Source organism: Pipistrellus hanaki (genome assembly GCF_964339955.1).
Source record: "Pipistrellus hanaki genome assembly, chromosome: X".
In the NCBI taxonomy this organism is placed as follows: domain Eukaryota; kingdom Metazoa; phylum Chordata; class Mammalia; order Chiroptera; family Vespertilionidae; genus Pipistrellus; species Pipistrellus hanaki.
Window position 1 is genome coordinate 68,092,840 of NC_140524.1, and position 22,278 is coordinate 68,115,117.

Here is a 22,278-nt window from a genome sequence, read left to right on the forward strand (position 1 = left end):
TTTAGCACATAAAGTATGATACATTCTATGAAACATAAAAAAATGGTAAGAAATTAATATGTTTAAAAATATAGATATGTGACAAATATTTTTACATAATACAGATTTATGCAAATAAATTGAATAATATATTAATCATCATTGTGAGGCTAAAAAATTTGCTGGGGAATAAACTTTTTCCCCTACTGCTGCTACTTCATTTAATTCCAACATATTTGTGGTTGTATTTTATTTTTCCCTCATTATATTGATTAAAGTATTAGGTATGAAACCCATACACAAGCATACAGATTATATTTGTGCAAATGTAATTTAATGTTTCAAAATGGTTATTATCTACCAAGACATGTTAAGAACCTTAAATGGTCACAAATCCCGATTATACTAGTGAGCACATAGTGAGATCACTATCGATGCAAAATAGCAAAACTTAAATTTTAAGGGCATAATTTAGAAAATAAAATGTTCCCCTTAAAAAGAAGCACACACCTCATAAACACAGATAACACAGAGGGAAAGGGGAGTGGAGGCAGTTAGGAAAGGGTAAACAGGGGGTAAATGGTGACAGAAGGAGACATGACTTTAGTTATTAAACACACAATATAATATACAGAGGATGTACTAGTATTATAGAATTATACACCTGAAACCCAAATAATTTTACTCACCATTGTTGTCACAATAAATTTAATAAAAAGTAATTAAAATAAAATAATTTTCTCCTTAAAAACCCAGTTTTCAATAACAATTCTATTATTTTGATGCTTCCCTTGCTTAAATTCCCAGATTTAATTTTTTTTTCTAATATACATTCTCCTTTAACAGAAATCCTTTTCCCTTGCTTTTCTTTAGCAATCTGATTCAATATCCTGAAACGTGGACCACATTAACTCCAATTTCCATCCAGACACTTCCATCTATCTATCTATCTATCTATCTATCTATCTATCTATCTATCTATCTATCTATTTAAAAGCTTAAGCAACCACCGACCAGCCATCCAGCCAGTAACTATGATGTACACTGACCACCAGGAGGAAGATGCTCAATGCTGGAGCTGCCAAGCTGTGGTGACTTGGCAGCTGCGGATCTTGGGTAATGACCTCGGAACCAGAGAGGAGGGAGCCCCATTTTGGGGGGTGTCACCCGAGAATAGCCCTCTCGCAATCTGGGACCCCTCAGGGGATGTTGGAGAGCCAGTTACAGCCCAATCCTCACAGGCCAGGCAAGGGATCTCACCATCAGGCCTCTAGTCAACTATAAAAAGCAAAGTCCCAAATCATATCAGACATACCTGAGGTAGAATTTCAAGGAGCTGGTGATTGTCTTAATGTCCCAGTCACTATTATGAAAATCAACATCTCCTGGGCATTTAGGATCTAAGTGAGAAAAAAAAAAGAGGAAAAAAAAGTTAACTTTCCAAAAATCTTATGTTTTACCCCTTTAAAAGGAAAATAAAGTGCCTTAATTAAAAGACAGTTACTCTAAATAGTTTTCAAGAGATGAAAATTTATAACAAAAATATATTTGATATCTCAAAAAATTCCCTTGAATTTATTTCAGTCAGTCAGGCATGCAAAGAGCTTGGAAATCATCTCTTCCATTCACATGATAAGAAAACATGTAATAAACAGGAAAAAAAAAAAACTCCTCTTAGATCAATTAGAGGACTGAGGTCATACTTAGGGCAAATTATTGTCCCCAGAACTGAAGAGATACACAGGCAGATACAGAAAATTAAAATTTACTAGCATCAAAGCACAGGAGTAAAATAAACCCTTGGGAATATGTACAGAGTCAGAAAAACCCAATCTGCAACTGAGAAATTGCTAAAGGCTTGGTATGGATGACTTTGAGAGTGAAAAATTCTATAGGGATCCAGTCCTAGGTGGGGACTCCACACTTTTGTGAGTTTTATTTCCAGGAGTCCTATCAGGTTCTCACAATGAAGATCTGAGAAAAATCCCTCATATTTCTGTGCTTTTGAGAGGAGAGAAAAAGTGGCCTTTTAGAATTTATGCAAAGAGCATTTCATTTTTCTACACAAGAAACCCTCAAGAGAAATTATTTTATCAGATTCTCATGTACTGGGGTTTTACCAGGGCTTAACTGACCTAGGAAAAGGGAAATTCCCAACTACAGACAAGCTTGTCTTCCTATCTTTGCTAAGTGGTAAAACCAAAATAAAACTGAAGGGCACCTGTGATGGTCACAGGTCAGGAGCACAGGATCACTAAAGACTAAGATGTAATTATAGGAATGTAGAATGCTACCCTTTATCTGACACCTTGCCACCACATCAACAGGCCTTCTTGATAATAACATGAAAATATGACTAAAATAACTATGCTTCTCAGATAATATTTAAGAAGACTCTAGGGAAAACCAAAATCAAGAGGGGAAATAAAAACAAGGATACCAGATATAAGTTTGGCCTCTGATTTATAAATACACCAAGCAATTAACACAGGTTAAACCCTAACAAGATAAACAAACAAAACACTAAAGGTTTGTTTATCGCATTTCTGTTTATCAGTTTCCTTTACTGATTACATCATGTCTGGCTTGAAACAAAAAAATTGCAAAATACTAAAAAACAGATACTTTTCAAGAGATACTAAAAAACAAACAATAAAACACAATTTGAAGAAACATAGCCAACCAAACAACAAGAATCAGATATGGCAGAGATGTTGGCATTATCAGACTGGAAGTTTTTATGATTAATAAGCTAAGGTCTATAAATTATAATATGGGCAACATAAAAGAGGAGATGGATAATGTAAGCAGCTATAAGAGAAAATCAAGAGGAAATTCTAAAATAAAAAACACATTAACAGAAATGAACAATTCTTTTGCTATGCTCATCCATCGATGTGGGGAAGTATGGGACTTGGTTGGAAAATCTGTAAGAAGGATTCTCTGAAAAGTCAAAGCCCTTTGTGGGACCTTGCTGAAGGTGGTAGTCCTTGCCTTGACTTTTCCAAACAAGTCTAAGCCCCCAGGTGATTTACTAGAATCTTTATGTTTAGACTTCAAAATGTCCTCGTTTGAAAGATACTACAAATGCAGGTGTTTTCTCAAGAATGCTTACCCTGCTGATTGTATCGAGATATTAATTTTAGTTTAAGCAGTTATTACAATAAAAGCCTAAGGAGGCAGGTGAACAGGGCTGTTTGCTCCTAAAGCCAAATAGCCCCTAGCTTTCTCTTTCACAGAAACACATCAGAGTAATCTATTCATCTGTCATTCAGGGTCTCCTGGTCAGCCCCAGCAAAGTGGTGCACTGTGTGAGGAGCCAGGAATGCAATGCAATGCCACGGAACCCTTGAAAACAAAAAGTAAGAAAATGAAAGTGACTGCACAGTAAGTAATTGGAACCCACTTGCGATTTCCAAGTTCAAGGGAGTTGTTTCTCAGCTAAAGAATTCACTATCTCTGTTATGCTTCTTAAAAATGTGAGTGTAGCCAAAACCGGTTTGGCTCAGTGGATAGAGCATCAGCCTGCAAACCAAAAGGTCCCAGGTTCGATTCTAGTCAAGAACATGTACCTTGGTTGCGGGCACATCCCCAATAGGGGGTATGCAAGAGGCAGCTGATCGATGATTATCTCTCATCGATGTTTCTAACTCTCTATCCCTCTCTCTTCCTCTCTGTAAAAAATCAACAAAAAATATATTTTAAAAAAATGTGAGTATATCTTCCATTAGAAAAATAAGCCTATTTCTGAAAGTAAGAAAAAAAGGTTTTTCCTGTATATGCCTAGAAAGCAAAGGTTATAAATTTATTATTAAAATAATTATGTTATTTTAATCAGAAAGTTGATTACTTTAAATGAATAGATTACTTAATATTGTTTAATAATACTACCTAATAAAAGAGTAATATGCAAATTAATCATCACTCCACTCAAACCACACCCACCAGCCAATCAGAGAGAGTATGCAAATTAACCCCAATCTAGATGGCTGCAGCCACAGAGAACAGTTGAGAGGCTTGGGTTTCCCCGGCAACAGAAGCCAAGCTTTCCACATACTCTGGCCAGCCTAGGCCTCCACTCAATTATACAAAGTTTCATTATAGAAGATAAATCTCAAGAAAAATAGCAGCAGCCAGGTACTGGAGAGAACAGGCTAGGGTTGCCCCCGGCAATGAAGGAAGCCAAGCTTTTCACACACCTTGGCCAGCCTAAGCCTCCACTCAAGGCTATAAAGTTTCAATTATAGACGATACAAGAACCCCAATAGAAATGGCTAACAGCTACAGAGGGAGCAGGGGGCTTGACTCCACTCCAGGCTACAAAGTTTCAATTGTAGAAGATAAATAAACCCTAAATACTAGGGTCTCTACTTGGGACGCCAGAGGGCATGGCCAGTCTGCAAACCACCACAGGCCCCTTGCTCAGGCCACCCCACGCCTAAGGGAACCTTCACCCTGATCCGGGACACTCTTCAGAGCAAACCAGTTGGCCCCCACCCATGCACCAGGCCTCTATCCTATCTAATAAAAGAGTAATATGCAGATTGACCATCATTCCAACACACAAAATGGCTTCCCCCATGTGGTCAAAGATCGTGCCCCTATGTGGGCACAAGATGGCCATCATAAGATGACCAGCTGGAGAGAACAGTTGCCCTACAAGAGAGGGCAGTTGAGAGGGACCAGGTCTTCAAGGAAGGGCATTTGGAGGTGATCAAGCCTGCAGGGGAGGGCAGTTAGGGGTGGCCAGGCTGGCAGAGGAGGGCAGTTAGGGGCAAACAGCCTAGCAGGGGAGCAGTTAGGCATCAATCAGGCTGGCAGAGGAGTGGTTAGGGGGTGATCAGGCTGGCAGGCAGAAACAGTTAGGGGCAATCAGGAAGGCAGGCAGGCGAGCAGCTGGGAGCCAGCAGTCCTGGATTGTGAGAGGGATGTCCAACTACCTGCTTAGACCAGATCCCACTGGGTCTAACATCCCTCGAGGGGCCCCAGATTGGAGAGCGTGCAGGCTGGACTGAGGTACACACCCCCAACCCGTGCACGAATTTTCTGCACGAGGCCTCTAGTAGTAATAATAATAATAATAGTAACAACGTATCTCTCTATATAAAAGCCTATTATGTAAAGTATCCCTTCGGGAGTTTGGGATATCAGGAGTTTGATCGCTCGCTATGATGTGTGTTGACCATCACAGGGTGGCATGGAATGAAGGAAGGCCACAGCCAGCAGCTGGAAGGCCCCAATTAGCCCTGATAGCCCACCAGGCCTAGGGACCCTACCTGTGCATGAATTTAATGCAATGGGCCTCTAGTAATAATCCTATCTAATAAAAGAGTAATATGCAACTTAATATGCTACACCCACAAACAACCACCAATCAGAGGCGAATATGCAAATAAACCCAACCAAGATAGCTATGGCCACAGAGAGCAGGAGGGAGGCTTGGGTTTCCCTAGCAATGGAGGAAGCCAAGCTTTCAACCTGTCCTTGCTGGCCTAAGCCTCCACTCAAGGCTACAAAGTTCCAATGATGGAAGATACCTAAACCCAAACAGAAATGGCAACAGCCACAGAGCTGGAAAGAGCAGGAGGTAGGGTTGCCCCTGTCAATGGAGGAAGCCAAGCTTTCCACACACTCTGGCTAGCCCAGGCCTCTGCTTAAGGCTACAAAGTTTAACTTATAGAAAATACTTAAGTCCCAACAGAAATGGCTGCCACCACAGAGCAAGCAGAAGGCTTGGCTCCACTCCAGGCTACAAAGTTTCAATTGTAGAAGATAAATAAACCCCAGATTCCAGGGCCTTTGCTTGGGTTGCCAGGGGACATGGCTGGCCTGCAAACCACCACAGGCCCCTTGCACAGGCCACCCCACAGCCCAAGGGAACACCCACCCTGATCCAAGACACCCTTCAGGGCAAACCAGCTGGCCCCCACCCATGCATCAGGCCTCTATCCTATCTAACAAAAGAGTAATATGCAGATTGAGCATCACACCAACACACAAGATGGCTTCCCCCATGTGGTCAAAGATCCTCCCCCATGTGGACACAAGATGGCCAGCAGTGGACGGCAGTTGGGAGGGATCAGGCCTGCAAAGGAGGGCAATTGGGGGCAATCAAGCCTGCAGGGGAGGGCAGGTAGGGGTGACCAAGCCAGCAGAGGACGGCAGTTGGGGGCGACCGAGCCTGAAGGGAAGGGCAGTAGTGAGGAACCCAGGTCTGCAGGGGAGGGCAGTTAGGGGTGACCAGGCCTGCAGGAGAGGGCAGTTAGGGGCAAACAGGCTGGCAGAGGAGCAGTTAGACATCAATCAGGTTGGCATGGGAGTGGTTAGGGGGTGATCAGGCTGGCAGGCAGAAGTGATTAGGGGCAATCAGGAAGGCAGGCAGGCAAGCAACAGGGTGGGTGTTCCCTTGGGCTGTGGGGTGGCCTGGGCAAGGGGCCTGTGGTGGTTTGCAGGCCAGCCATGTCCCCAGTCCTGAATTGCAAGAGGGATGTCCTTCTGCCCGATTGTAGGATCAGGCTTAAAAGGGCAGTCGGACATCCCTCGAGGTCCCAGACTTGAAAGGGTACAGGTTGGTCTGAGGAAAACCCCCCATGCACGAATTTGATGTACTGGGTTTCTAGTATAATATATTTGACTAGAGGGAAACCAAGATGGCAGCATAGGGTAGACACCCGAATGCAGCCTACCAAAACAAATTTGAATTTAGAACTGGAAAACAGGGGAGGCATTGCCCTGAAGCACTGGACAGCTAGCTGAGAGAAGGCTCTGCCATCTGGGAAGGAGAGAGAAGGAGCGCTGACCCTCAGAAACTGTGAAGGTACGGAGAACTGAGCACGCGAAAGGCTCTGGCTTACTCCCGGCATGCGAAGAGGGTGGGCCGGGCTGAGTTCCCTACTGGCCGACTGAGTTCACTGCTGGCTTACTCCTGGCGTGTGGAGAGGGAAGACAGCTAACGCGCAACTGGCTTTCTTGTTCGGGAGGAAAACAGAATCACCCTATTGCTCTGATAGACAGCCCCAGTCAGGAGGCCAGACTGTCAGGCAGCAGGCAGAGATCTCTCAGAGGTGTGCGAAGCCAATGGCCATTACTGCGGGACTCGGGAAGGGGCCGACAGGAAAACAAAGCTTGTCTGCACCAACCTGAGACTCTGCCCCATCCAAGCTGAGCACAGAAGCTCTCCCAGAGGCTGGCTTTCTCTAAGGAGGGACTGGCCGGAATCCAAAGCTTGTCTGCACCTTCACCAAAGAGGTGCATGCACCTGCAACCAATTTAGGGAGACTCACCGTGAACAGGACTTTTCTAAGGCAAGACTGACAGGGAACCAAAGATTGTTGCGCCTCCCGAGACTCTGCCCCATCCAAGCGGAGTACAGAAGCCCTCCTAGCTGAGACACTGCTGATTCTTACAGCCAATTGGCTTGGAGTCAACGCTTCCCAGTGATACCAACAATAAGCAAGGCTTAACAACAAGACTGCACACACAGCCCACAAAGGGTTACACCAAGACTGTCCACCACAGGTAACTGGGAAGGCTGTGCTACTGGGCTCCACCAGAACACCTAGCACACAAAACTATTCCATCAAATCAGGGAAACAACTAAAATGCAGACAAGAGGCAGGAGAGAAAGGAAGGAGATGGAGGAAAAGAAAAGAATGGACATTGAATTCAAAACTACAGTTAAAGGGCTTTTCAAGAATATCCTTAAAAAGGCCAATAAAATAAAAGGCCTATGAGAATATGAAAAGGAATCAACTAGAAATAAAAAGGGATCAACTAGAAATAAAGAATACATTGTCTGAAATAAAACATATTACACAGAGTCCTAAAAACAGACTGGAAGATCACAAGAATCAAGACAAAGATTTAGAACACAAAGAGCCAGAGGACACTCCTCTGCAGAAGCAAGAAGATAAGAGAATCCAGAAAGTTTAAGATAGTGTAAGAAACCTCTGGGACAATTTCAAGCGAACCAACATTAGAATTATGGGGTCCCAGAAGAAGAGAGAGAGCAAGATACCAAAAACATATTGAAAGAAATAGTGACAGAAAACTTCCCCCACCTGGGGAAAGAATTAGACTTACAAGTCCAGGAAGCACACAGAACCCCAAACAAAAGGAATCCAAAGAGGACCACACCAAGACACATCATAATTAAAATGCCAAGAGCAAAAGACAAAGAGAGAATATTAAAAGCAGCAAGAGAAAAGCAGGTAGTTACCTATAAAGGAGCACCCATATGATTGTCAGCTTATTTCTCAACAGAAACCATGCAGGCCAGATGGGAATGGCAAGAAATATTCAAGGTGATGAATAGCAAGAACCTACAGCCAAAAATACTCTACCCAGCAAAGCTATCACTCAGAATCGAAGGCCAGATACAGAGCTTCACAAATAAAAAAAATAAAAATAAAAAAGCTAAAGGAGTTCATCATCGCCAAACCAGAATTATATGAATTGCTGAAGGGGTTATTTAGGAAGAGGAAGAAGATAAAGATAAAAATTATGAACAACAAATACATAACTATCAACAAGTGAATCTAAAAACCAAGTAAATTAAAAAATCTGATGAACAATATTAACTGGTGAATATAATAGAATCAGAGGTATGGAAGGGGAGTGGACTGACGATTCTCGGGGAAAAGGGGAGTGGGTGTGCGGGAAGAGACTGAACAAAAACTGTGCACCTATGGATGAGGACAATGGGGGGTGGGGAAAGAACAGAGAGTGGGGTGGCAACCTGGTGGTGGGGGAACAATTGAGGGGGGAAGAGGAACACATTTGTAATAATCTGAACAATAAAGATTTTTTTTAAATAGTAATATATTTGACTATCTTCCTAGTGTTTCAAATTTTAAGATTTGCTTTTTTTCCTTATAAAGGAAAATTTTATACTCAAGGTATATATGAAGCTCTGTCAAATAAGGTAATAATAATATATTCTATTTATATAAGCATATTAAGTAGATTCTAATATGCTTTCATTTATAACTAATTGTTACAAGTTAATATATTATGGAATATTGTGTTGTACAAAAAGGACAAGATTCCATGTCATTTGTATTATAATCAAATTAATAACTGTGTCATTTTAAATTTCTTCTCATTTGGAGACGGTCACTATTTTGTTATGATACATTTTTTTTAAAGTTACATCTTCTCAGGGATCCATAGTAAGGACTTTGAGTTATTTCAAGCTACATATCTCTGAGAATAAAATTTCAGATCATGCCCTTGAATTGGATAAAAATAATTAGAACTCTATAGAGTATCTAGATTTATAGAAATACAGTCAAGAAAAATTGGGAGAAAAAAATTAATTATAGGACTAAATGAACTAAAAATAATCATGGTTTTAGTGATTATTGTTATGGCAATGTGCTTGTTTGCATGAATCCAATAAGAATCTGATTTCTTCATAACAGGACATAGGTCAGTTTCTAATTGTAGTATTATTAACCAAAACTTTACTGGAATGTCATGTCTGAAAGAGAGAAATGCTAGGACTTTGAATGTCACTAGAAAGCTCTGAGGAATGAAAATTGACTTTGAAGCTGATAAGCCCCTTGGATAAATAGCCTGGTGCCATGCTTGGTCACGTGATTCATGGCAGTCTTTCCAGGTAAGGAACAAAGGCTGCTCCCCTGAGAGAAGGCATGAAAGGAACCTCAAGACACCTGTAGGGACCTCAGCTTGAAGAATGCACCCCAATTCTGTAGGTATTGCAGGCAAAGCTTGATGGCAACTGTGTAGCTTGGCTTCTTGGCCCTATGAGTAAATTTTCTCATTAAATTCCAGCAAAGCATATTTTTTTAAAAAAATAGCATATATAATAAACTGTTATTCTTGCTGTGTTCATGCAAATAATCAGGTCAAATTAGAACTAGACTTACTGCAGTAAGTACATTAGTCTTTAATAAAAATGAGGGTGATTTTAGAAATAAATCATTTCAACAGGAAATTATTAGAAACTGTTCTACTTTTGCCCAATAATATTAATTTTATAACACAGTTTGTCTTCACCAGATTACAAGCCCTACTTACATCTTGGGAATACCACCTCTATGTACCATTGCCACCTCCTTCTGTGCTCAGGCCTCATCACCCTTTAACAGAGAGCTAGGATCTCTTGGTTCTAAGAGAAACCTTCAACCTGCCTCAGCAGGAAAAAGTTACAGAAGAATTCCAGTGTCCCCTTTCCCTAAAAGAATTCAAAGCCAAAATCCTTGAGAGTGGTATAGTAGGCAGTTAGACAGATATGAGCAAAGCAAGGAAGCCAACTAGAAGATAGACTCTAAGACATACTTCTCACCACTCCAAGTACTCTGAAACTAGGAATAAAGGAATCTGTGTAGAAATAACCTTTCATCATAACTAGAAGGAATTTATAGTTTTCGAGTAATAGAAGGTATAGAGATAAAGGAAAAAGAAAATGAAGTAGACAAACAGAAAGGATATGTATAAGTTACAGAAGGTATGTGTAAATTACAAAAGGTATATATAAGTTACAGAAGATATATATAAATTGTAAAAGGTATGTATAAGTTATAGAGTCTGTACAAGAAGAACTAGAGTTGAGGAAGTAAAAATTGAAAGAAGGAATATAAAGAAAGAAATATAAGAGGAAGAAATAAAATTAGAGTAGGAATACTTAAGAATAATTGTAAAAGTCATAAGAATGTTTATAAATGCTATTGAAGGTTTATAAAGAGAAATCTTAAAAGGAATTTTAAATATACTGAATAATAAATCCAATAGAGCACCTGAATTAATCTGAAAAGTAACCATATTATTTTAAATCTTAAAACACATATACTTATATGTGAATAGGGGGTTAAGTTTTTTGTGTTGTTTTTTTTAAGTTTCCTTTTCAAGGCTTATGTGAAGTAATTAGGAAGGTGACTCAGCTGTGAATCCAGCAAGCAGAATCAAAAAGCATGGTCAGACTGACCCACCAGGAGTCAAAACATCATCTCATTGCCTGACAACAGCTAATGTCTACAGACCCCAGGCCTGCAAGTAACTACATTCCTCACCCTACCCCACACCCCTTTAAAATCCTGTCCCCTACATCTTGCTAGAAGGCAAGATTTAATACCTATAAGTATTCTGTCTTGATTAGTCTAACCAGTACTGTCATGGTAATTCTCTTTGTTTTTCATATAGTCTACAAAATAGGAACTCGAGCAGTAAACACACTTCATGGACCAAGACATTCCAAAGCAGAAAGTTTGCTGCCTCCCTCTGTCTTCTGCAGCCAGCAAAACAAAAAGGGGGAAGATGTGGGAAAGCATGGGACTTGATTGGAAAGTCTGTAAGGAGGATTATTTGAAAGGTAAGATGCATGTAGGGGACCTTGCTGAAGGTGGCAGACCCTGCTTTGACTTTCTTAAACAAGTCTGAGCCCCCAGGTATTTCACTGGAATCTTTATGTTTAGAATCCAAAATGTCCTTGTTTGAAAGTCACTGAAAAAGGGTTGTTTGCTCCTAAAGTCAAACAGCTTTTGACACTGTCCTGAATTAAGGACTGAGAGGTATAGACTCTATACTATAGTGGATCCACCTAATACACAGTCACCAACCAAACAGACAGCCAAAATGAGGAGAAAAAGAAACGACCCCCTAATGAAAGAACTAGAGAATTCTCCAGAAGAAGAGATAAGTAAAGCTGGGATAAGAAATTTATCTGAAACAGAGTTCAGAATGATGGTAAAGATGCTCAACAGCATTAAAAATGATATATAACTCTGAAAAAAAGAACAGTCTGAAATAAAGAATGACATAAAACAAAACACTGGAAGGAATACCCAGCAGATTAGGGGAAGCTGAGGATCGGATCAGTGAATTAGAAGACAGAGTTGAAACTATCACTCAATCAGAAAATCAAAAAGAAAAAAAACAATTAAAAAACAGGAGGAGAGCTTAAGGAAGCTGTGGCACAACATGAAAGGTACAAATATTAGAATAGCAGGTATTCCAGAAGAGGTAGATAGAGAGAAAGGCATAGAGAAGGTGTTTGGAGAAATAATGGTAGAAAACTTAGCCCTAGTAAAGGAAAAAGTCACACAAGTTCAGGAGGCACACAGAACCCCAAGCAAGAAGAATCAAAATAGGTCCACGCCCAGACACATCATAATTAAAATGCCCAAAATTAAAGACAAAGGGAGAATCTTAAAGGCAGCCAGAGAAAAGAAAACTGATACCTACAAAGGAATTCCCATAAGGCTTACATCTGATTTATCATCAGAAACTCAACAGGCCAGAAGGGAATACAGGCATGAAATAATCAAGGTAATGGAAATCAAGGATCTGAGACCAAGATTACTATATCCAGGAAAGCTATCATTCAAAATAGATGGTCAAACAAAGAGCTTCCCAGACAATAAAAATTTAAAAAATTAAAAAAAGGCTAAAGGAATATATTACCACCAAGCCAGCAATACAGAATTAAAATGGCAATAACATTTGATTACAACCCTAAATATAAATATATTAAATGCTCCAATCAAAAGACACAGGGTAGCTGAATGGATACAAAAACATGACCCAACTATAAGCTGTTTACAAGAGACCCACCTCAGAACAACAGACACACACAGGATGAGAATGAAGGGATGGAAAAAAATGTCCATGCAAATAAAAAGAAAAAAGAAAAAGCTGGAGTAGCAATACTCATATCCAACAAAATAGACCTTAAAATGAATGACATCACAAGAGACAACATGGGTCACTACATAATAATAAAGGGATCGATTCAATAAGAGGATATAATCCTAGTAAACACATTTGCACCCAATATAAGAGCACTTACATGTATTAAAAAAAAAAAAAAAAAAAAAAAAAAAACTTCTAGAAGACTTTATCGGAGAGATTGATAATAATACAGTCATAGTAGAGGACTTTAACACCCGTCTGGCTTCACTGGATAGATCTTCCAGACAAAAAACCTAACAAGGAAACAGAGACTCTACAGAACACAATGGATCAGATTAATTTAATTGAATATTTATAGAACATTTCACCCCACAGCTGCATAATATACAGTATATTCTTCTTAAGTGCACATGGATCATTGACAAAGATAGACCACATGTTAGGACACAAAACAAACCTTCACAAGATAAAGAAGATTGAAATCATATCAAGCATCTTCTCAGATCACAATGGAATGACATTAGAAATCAACTACAGTAAAAAGATCCAAAAACATTCAAACACATGAAGGCTAAATTGCATGTTATTAAACAATGAATGGGTTAGCAACAAGATCAAGAAAGTAATAAAGTCACCATTTGGTAGTATCCTAGTAACACAGTAATTACTAATTCAACAAAGCATCATAAATAGAAGCTAAAAATTAGTGGGTGAGTTTGATAAAGAAAAGGATCATCTCTAAATACTCTGCTAAATAAAACTATTCATTGCAAAGGAAAGAAAAGTAACTTTACAGTGGAGAAACCAGGCAGATACTACTTTTACCAAATGATCAAATTAACAGCATAATAATGGCACATAGGTGTCATGTGCCTTCTTATATGTTGTACTGAGAAAGATACAGATAACTTCTCTGATATTCCTACCCAAAACCTATAACATGAATCTAACCACAAGAAAACATCAGACAAATACAAAATAAGGGATGATCCATAAAGTCACTGGCCTGACAGAATATGCATTTTTCTCAAGTGCAAATGGAATGTTTTCTAGGATAGACTATATGTTAGAACACAAAAAAAAGTCTCAATGAATTTAAGAAGATTGGAGTAATATCAAGTATCTTCTCTGACCATAATGATATGAAATTATAAATCAATCACAAGAGGATAAAAATGGAAAAACACACAAAGATATATAGGCTAAATAACATGTTACTAAACAAATGAGTGGGCTAAAAAAGAGATCAAGAAAAAAATTAAAAATTACCACCAAACAAATGAAAATGAACACAAAACAATAAAAAATTTATGGGGCACACAAAAGCAGTCTTGACAGGGAAGTCCATAGCATTATAAGCCTACCCCCAAAAGCAAGAAAATTCTTAAACAATGTGAAACCAGCATTACCCTAATCCCAAAACCAGATAAAGACACCACAAAAAAAGAAAACTATAGGCCAATATCCTTGATGAGCATAAATGCTAAAATCCTCAACAAAATTCTAGCAAATCAGATTCAGAAATACATTAGAAAGATCATACACCATGACCAAGTGGGATTTAATCCAGGAATATCCGCAAATCAATAAATGTGATTTATCACATAAAGAAACTGAGAGACAAAAATCACATAATCATATCAATTGATGCAGAAAAAGCATTTGACAAAATCCAACAACCTTTCTTGATAAAAAAAAAAAAAACTCCCAGCAAAGTAGGAATAGAGGGATCATACCTCAACATAATAAAAGCCCTATATGACAAACCTACAGCCAACATCATACTCAATGGGCAAAAACTAAACACATTTCTCCTAAGAACAGGAACAGGACAAGGATGCCCACTTTTACCACTCCTGTTCGACATAGTACTAGAAGTACTAGCCACAGCAATCAGACAAGAAGAAGAAATAAAAGGAATCCAAATTGGAAAAGAAGAATTAAAACTGTCCTTATTCGCAGATGACATGATACTATACATAAAAAATCCCAACAAATCCATCAGAAAACTACTAGACCTAATAAATGAATTTGGCAATTGATCAGGATACAAAATTAACACCCAGAAATCTATGGCCTTTTTAAACACCAATAATGAACTCTCAGAAAGAAAAATGAAAAAAAAAATCCCATTTACATTGCACCAAAAAAAATTAAGATACCTAGGAATAAACTTAACTAATGACATAAAAGACCTGTATTCAGAAAACTACAGGACATTGAAAAAAGAGATAGAGGAAGACATAAGCAAATAGAACAACATACCATGTTCATGCATTGATAGAATCAACATCATTAAAATGTCCTTACTACCTAAAGCAATCTATAGATTCAATGCAATACCTATTAAAATACCAATGGTATATTTCAAAGATGAAGAACAAACTCTACAAAAATTCATCAGGAATAAAAAAAAAAAAAGACCCCGAATAGCCACAGCTATCCTGAGAAAGAAGAACAAATTTGGAGGAACCACAATACTGGACATCAAGCTATATTACCAAGCCATGGTCCTCAAAACTGCCTAATACTGGCATAAGAACAGACATATAGACCAATGGAAAAGAATAGAGAACCCAGAAATTGACCCAAGCCATTTTACTCAATATTTTACAGAGGAGGCAAGAGCATACAGTAAAATCAAAACAGTCTCTTTAATAAATGGTGCTGGGAAATTTGGTCAGATAAAAAAAAAGAAAAAAAGAAAAAGAAACTAGATCACCAAATTACACAGTACACAAAACAAACTCAAAATGGCTAAAGGACTTGAATGTAAGACATGAAACCATAGAAATCCTACAAGACTGCATAGGCAGCAAAATTGCAGACATATGTTGTAGCAATATCTTAACAGACACAGATCGTAGGGGAAGAGAGACTAAGGAGAAAATAAACAAATGGGACTACATAAAAATAAAAAGCTTGTGTACAGCAAAAAAAAAAATCATCAAAACAACAAGACATCTTACTGCATAGGAGACATATTTGCCAAAGTTATCTCCGATAAGGGTTTGATCTTCAACATTTACAGGGAAGGCCTACAACTTAACAAAGTAAGATAAGCAATCTAATTTTTTTTTAAAAAAAGGATCAATAGACTTTTCAAAAGAGGACATTTGAAAAGCCAAGAGACATATGAAAACATGCTCAAAGTCACTAATCACCCAAGAGATGCAAATCAAAACAACGAGGTACCACCTCACACCTGTCTGAATGGCTATCATTAACAAATCAACAAAGGACAAGTGCTGGAGAGGATTTGGAGAAAAAGGAACCCTTCTTCACTGTTGGTAGGAATGCAGACTGGTACAGCCATTGTGGAAAACAGTATGGCATTTCCTCAAAAATTTAAAAATGGAACTGACTTTTGACCCAGTAACACCACTTCTAGGAATATATCCTAAGAAAAAGAAACACCAATCAGAAAGGATATATATGTGTGTGTGTGTGTGTGTGTGTGTGTGTGTGTGTGTGTATGTATATATATACATATATATATTTATATATATATATCCTTTCAGAAAGGATATATATGTATATATATATATCCTTTCTGAAAGGATATATGTGTGTGTGTGTGTGTGTGTGTGTGTGTATACCCCTATGTTCATGGCAGCACAATTTATTATTTATATATATATATATATATATATATATATATATATATATATATATATCTCCCTATGTTCATAGCAGCACAATTTATAGCTAAGATTTGGAAACAGTCTAAATGCCTATCAGCAGATGAGTGGATTAGAAAACCATAGTACATCTACATAATGGAATACTATGCTACTATAAAAAAAAGGAATTCTTACCATTTGAAGCAGCATGGATGGAACTGAAGAGCATTATTCTAAGTGAAATAAGCCAGTTAGGGAAAGAAAAATGCCAAATGATCTCACTCATTTATAGATAATAAAGAACATTATAACTTGATAAACAAAAAGATATATACAAATGCAGAGAAGCATCGAACAGGCTGCCAATTACAGAGGGAAGGCTGAGGGGTAATGGGAGGTAAGAGATCAATCTAAGGACTTGTGTGCATGCATATAAGCATAACCAATGGATGCCTGACACTGGGGGTGAGGGTGAGGGCATGTGCCAGGGGTAGGAGAGGCCGGTGGAAGGTCAATGGGGGGAAAAAGGAGACATGTGTACTACTATTTATAATACCTTAAAGCAGTGTTTCCCAAAGTGTGGTACGTGTACCCCCAGGGGTACGGGAAGAGTTTGGTGGGGGTACGCGTTGCACCGGAGTTTGGTGGGGATATGCACTGCACCGTACTTAGCTGCGCCTAATTCTACGTTCTCATGAGTACGAGGGGTACTCAGCGTTACGAAAATTATAGAAGGGGTACACATATGCCAAAAGTTTGGTAAACACTGCCTTAAAGAATAAAAAAAGACTTAAATATATATTTGCTGTATGACTCAGAACTTGCTTTCCTGGTTACATATGTAAGAGAAATGAAAATGTATGTGGACACAAAGGCTTTGACATAAATATTCATAGCAACATACTGAAACTAGCCCAAAACAAGAAATAACTCAACTGCTCATCAACTTCAATAGTCTACTATGCAGGAATAAAAATTCCTGAAATATTAATACAGAGGTACATTATGCTAAGTGAAAGAAGCCAGACAGTACAAACCACATATCATATAATTTCATTTTAATAACATTTCAAAAAAAGGAACATTCATAGAGAAGAAAGGAGTTTACTGATTGCCTGGGACTGGGAGATATTATCTATAAATGCACGTGTAGGATCTTATTGCAGAAATGAAAATGGTCATAACTCATTTAAGGTATAGGAACAACATTCAACAAAGTTATTAATATCATTGAGTTGTACACTTGAAATCAGTGATTTTATTATATTAAAAAAAACTCAAAGTTTTTAAAAACCTGAATATATACATATTCCACGACCCATAAATTTTACTCCTAGATATATCTATAATATATATCACACATGTATGTTCTCCTTAAAGGCATGTAAAAGAATTTTCATAGCAGTGCTATTTGTAATAATCCCAAACTGGAAACAATAATAATGTCTATTAACACAGAATGGATAAATATGCTATAAAACATTAATACCCTGGAATAGTATACAACAATGAGAATGAGAAAATTCCAACCATAATAATGACACAGATGAATCTTACAAACTTATTGTTTGTTGAAAGAAAGATTCCAGGCACAAAAGATGTTTGATTCTATTTATATAAAAAGTAGTAATAAAGAAAACTAGTCTGTACTGATATAAGTCATAACAATGCTAAACTTCTGATATAGGATTATGTTTAGAAGGGGTCAAAATTAAACTTTTATATGTAGGTTATACTCTAGGACTTTTTTAACTCACCCAAGGATATGTTTATTCATTTTAGAGAGAGGAATGAAAAGAAAGAGTGAAACATCAACGTGAGAGAGAAATATTCACTGATTGCCTTTCATTGGCACCCAACCTGGGGACCTAACCTGCAACCTAAATATTTGCCCTAACTGGGAATTGAATGTTATTTTCTTTAAGAATAAAGCAGAACAGCTTTTGTCTTTGAACCTTTTTCACCCATTTTTAATTGAGCTCTAATTAATTGAGAGAGAAATAAACATAGATCTTACATGTACATTTTTTAAAATGTCATATCATGAACTAAAGCACACCACACAGTTAATACAATATTATTGGCTACATTCCCTATGCTGTATTTTACAACCCCATGCCTATTTTGTAACTACCAATCTGTACTTCTTAATCCATTCACCTTTTTCACTCAGTCTTCCAACCATCCTCCCCTCCGGCAAACTCCAGTCTACTCTGTATCTATGAGTCTGTTTCTATTTCATTTGTTTATTTTGTCCTTAAATTTCTGCATATAAGTGATATCATATGGTACTTATCTTCATCTGACTTATTTCATGTAGCATAATACCCTCCACACCCATCCATGATGTTGCAAAAGGTAAGATTTCATTCTTTTTTATGGCCATGTAATATTCCATTGTATATATGTACTTCATTTTGTTTTGTTTTTTTACCTGCTCATCTATCAATGGACTTTTGGGTTGCTTCAATATCTTGGCTATTGTAAAGAACATGACAATGAACATAGGATGCATACAGTTTTTCAAATTAGTGTTTTGGGTTTCTTCATATATATTCCCAGAAGTGGAATTGCTAGGTCATAAGACAATTCCATCTTTAATTTGTTGAGAACTGTTTTCCACCGTGGCTGCACCAGTCTGCATTCCCACCAACAGTTCAGGAAGGTTACTTTTTCCCCAAATCCTCACCAGCATTTGTTTGCTGATTTCTTGAGGTTAGGCATTCTGACTAATTAGTAAATCACTAACATTTCTCTTAGAAATATTGTTTTCTGACCTATCTCCTCAGACAAGGGAAATAAAAATAAAAAGTAAGAAAACGGGACTATAACAAACTAAAATGTTTTTGCATAGCAAATGAAACAATCAACAAAAGTAAAAGATAACCTACTGAATGGAAGAAAATATTTGCCAATGATACAATTGATAAGGGGTTAATATTCAAAATTTATAAAGAAATTAGACAACTCAAAAGGAAAATAATAATAATCCAATTAAAATATGGGCAGAGGCCCGGCTGGTGTGGGTCAGTGGTTGAGTGTTGCTCCATGAACTAAGAGGTCACCAGTTGAATTCCCAGTCAGGGCACATGCAAGGTTGTGGGCTTGATCCACAGTAAGGGGCATGCAGGAGGCAGCCAATCGATATTGCTCTCTCCCATAGATATTTCTCTCTCTCTCTCCATCTCTGTTCCTCTCTCTCTAAAATCAATTAAACATATTATTTTAAAAACTTAAGTGGGCAGAGGACCTGAATAGATATTTTCCAAAGCGGACATACAGATTGTCAATAGACATATGAAAAGATACTCACCATCACTAATCATCAGGGAATTACAAATTAAAACCACATGAAAATAGGTGGTTTTGGTTTCTTCATACACACCCCCCCCCCCACACACACACACACACACTGAGTGGCCAGATTATTATGATCTCTGAATGCATAATAATGCATAATAATAATGCATAATAATCTGGCCACTCAGTGTATATCCTATATAATAGAAGTCTAGTATACAAATTATCCCCTCGACCAGGAGTTCAACCAGCAGGCAGGCTGGCCAACCATCTATGTTCCCTCCCCCTGGCCAGGCTGGCTGGACCCCACCAATGCATGCATTTATGCACTCGGCCTCAAATATATATATATATATATATATATATATATATATATATATATATATATATATATATATATATATGAGAGAGAGACCAGATTACAGTGTGTATGTGTGTGTGTGTGTGTGTGTGTGTGTGTGTATAGGGCATTGGTACATGAATATTCGTGCACTGGAGGTGGGCCCCTCAGCCCCACCTACAACCTCTCCAATCTGGGAGCCGTCAGGGGAGCCATCTCCAATAAGGGAGTTTCTGTTTGTCTTTGCAATTATATGAGCAAATTGTCTGAGACCCCAACCCAGTTTGGTTTGTTGCTCACAGAATAATAGAGGCTTTTTTTTCTTTGGCGCACTGGTAGAGATTTACTAAAAGTTTTAGAATATCTTCCCTTTTATTTATCCTGGACACTCTGATTTTACTTATGTCTCTCACCTTTACTTTCCCTCCATCCCCCACCTCAACAATTACTTGCTCCAGGCTCACTTTGCTCTAGTGTCTAGGAGATTCATCTGCCATCAGAACTACGATTCCCAGCATTCCTGGTGCTCCTTGCTCTCTGGGCTTCTGCTTCTGGTCATGGGGCTGTCATCAGAATTACTATTCCCAGAATTCCTGGTGCTCCCCATGCTCTGGGTTTTCCCTTCCTGCTCTATCTCCTTCCCAAGGCCTCCCACTCTGCCAAGTCCTCGAAATCGCCAGCTCTCCCTTTCTGGTCTCTGTCTGGCAGCTTGGGGAGCCAAGTTCCCCAAGCCACTCCACTCCCCACAACCTCTCCTGCTCTGCTCTCCACCAGGCACCTATGTATGCAAATTAACCCACCATATTTGCCATGTTAATTTGCATACTCACTCCTGATTGATTGGTGAGCGTAGTGGAGGTATGGTCAATTTACATGTGTCTCTTTTATTATATAAGATAATGCTGTGGAATCTCCCAATAATAATAATTACATGCATCAGAATCTTCTCTACTCAATAAGAAACAAGCCATCAAAGTTGAGTTATGTATTTTTAGCCCTATCTAAAACTTCAGCAAAATCATTGGCATGAAAACACAAATTCTAATCATTTGGTAAATGCATAGCTAATCTTGTGATTGCATGAGACTGGTCATACATTCACATTACAAAAAGGTCTCCAAACAACCTCAGGAGCACTCACATACCTGGAGTTAATGCAGTCCTGTACTTTGTCATGATTGATAATATTTTTTTTCAAAAATTTGAATAGTTGCACAATTATGCCCTTTATAGATGTATTTAAATAGATATTTGACACTTTTAATTGACTCACAGGCTTCAACATATATATGACAGTTATATTTGAGGCACAAATATGGGTTATAAGGGATAATTCAAGTATTATCAACAATTTTATTTCCAGTAGAAATGGTACTACCAGATCTTAGTTTGTATTTGGGATATTCATCAATATTTCCAATGGTTGCATTTTGAAATTCTTTTGGATATCCCTTTGAACATTTTCCATTTTCCATAGATGGACTATTTTAATTTTGTATTCCACATGGCCCATGTAACATATTGATATTTGATTTTATAATTTGCAAAAGTTGAGGACACCAGTCCTCATCTGAAATTTCTGCCTTAACTATATGGTCAATGTCATCTTATGAACATAATGAGGACTCACTATCTAATGTCAATAATATGTGAGAGTGAGGTAGTCCATGTTTCTGAAATTCAATGACATGAATTTCAGCTATTACTTTGCCAAATAAATGGAATTTACATATATCATTTAAAAGAACATTCAGGTTAATGTTAAAAATTCTGGCTACCAAGTCAGATCTGTTTTCAACTTTTTGCCAGCATTGTAAATTGTTTGCGATATCTGCCCATTTGGGGTTGCATGTCATGGTTATGAATAAATCAGGCTTCCCATACTTCGTTACAATTGCCATAGCATCCTGATATCGCTGCTGCATATTTCTGGGTCTACCCAGATGGAAGTATTATCATTTTACCAATCAGCACATTGTCATTTTCAGATCTAGATTTGAGATAATCCATCAAACCACTATATTTTTCAACTCTCAACTTAGATTGGTTTGCTTTAATGAAATTTATCTGATTGGCCTTCATTTTTTAATATTAATCCGCAATAAACTGTTAATTTTCCTGCATTTAAAATAGATTTAACATGCCCCGCACAGAAAAATGAAATCCATAATATTGCATTTGTGTGACTCGTATCCTTACATTTTGTAGCAAATGTAAGTAGTGTTGTTGTCAATTACACTGTTGTCTCTGAGTGTTAATGCAATATTCATTCCCCAGCCTTTTTTACCATGTGGGAAAAGAATAGGATATGTCATTGCATCTAATGTAGGAAATAAGATACTGATTTGTTTTAGTGGCATTTGAATTATTGGAATATAGTTTACA

General features: G+C 37.9%; 1 protein-coding gene across 2 annotated transcripts in view; it reads right to left on the reverse strand.

The window, feature by feature from the left end:
* OPHN1 (oligophrenin 1) overlaps positions 1-22,278 on the reverse strand; it is a 307,777-nt gene that overhangs the window by 106,050 nt on the left and 179,449 nt on the right. For both annotated transcript variants that reach the window (XM_084869543.1, XM_084869542.1), the window contains exon 16: positions 1,295-1,379. In XM_084869543.1, the coding sequence (XP_084725669.1) occupies positions 1,295-1,379 (85 nt within the window). The remainder of the gene's footprint in view (positions 1-1,294; positions 1,380-22,278) is intronic.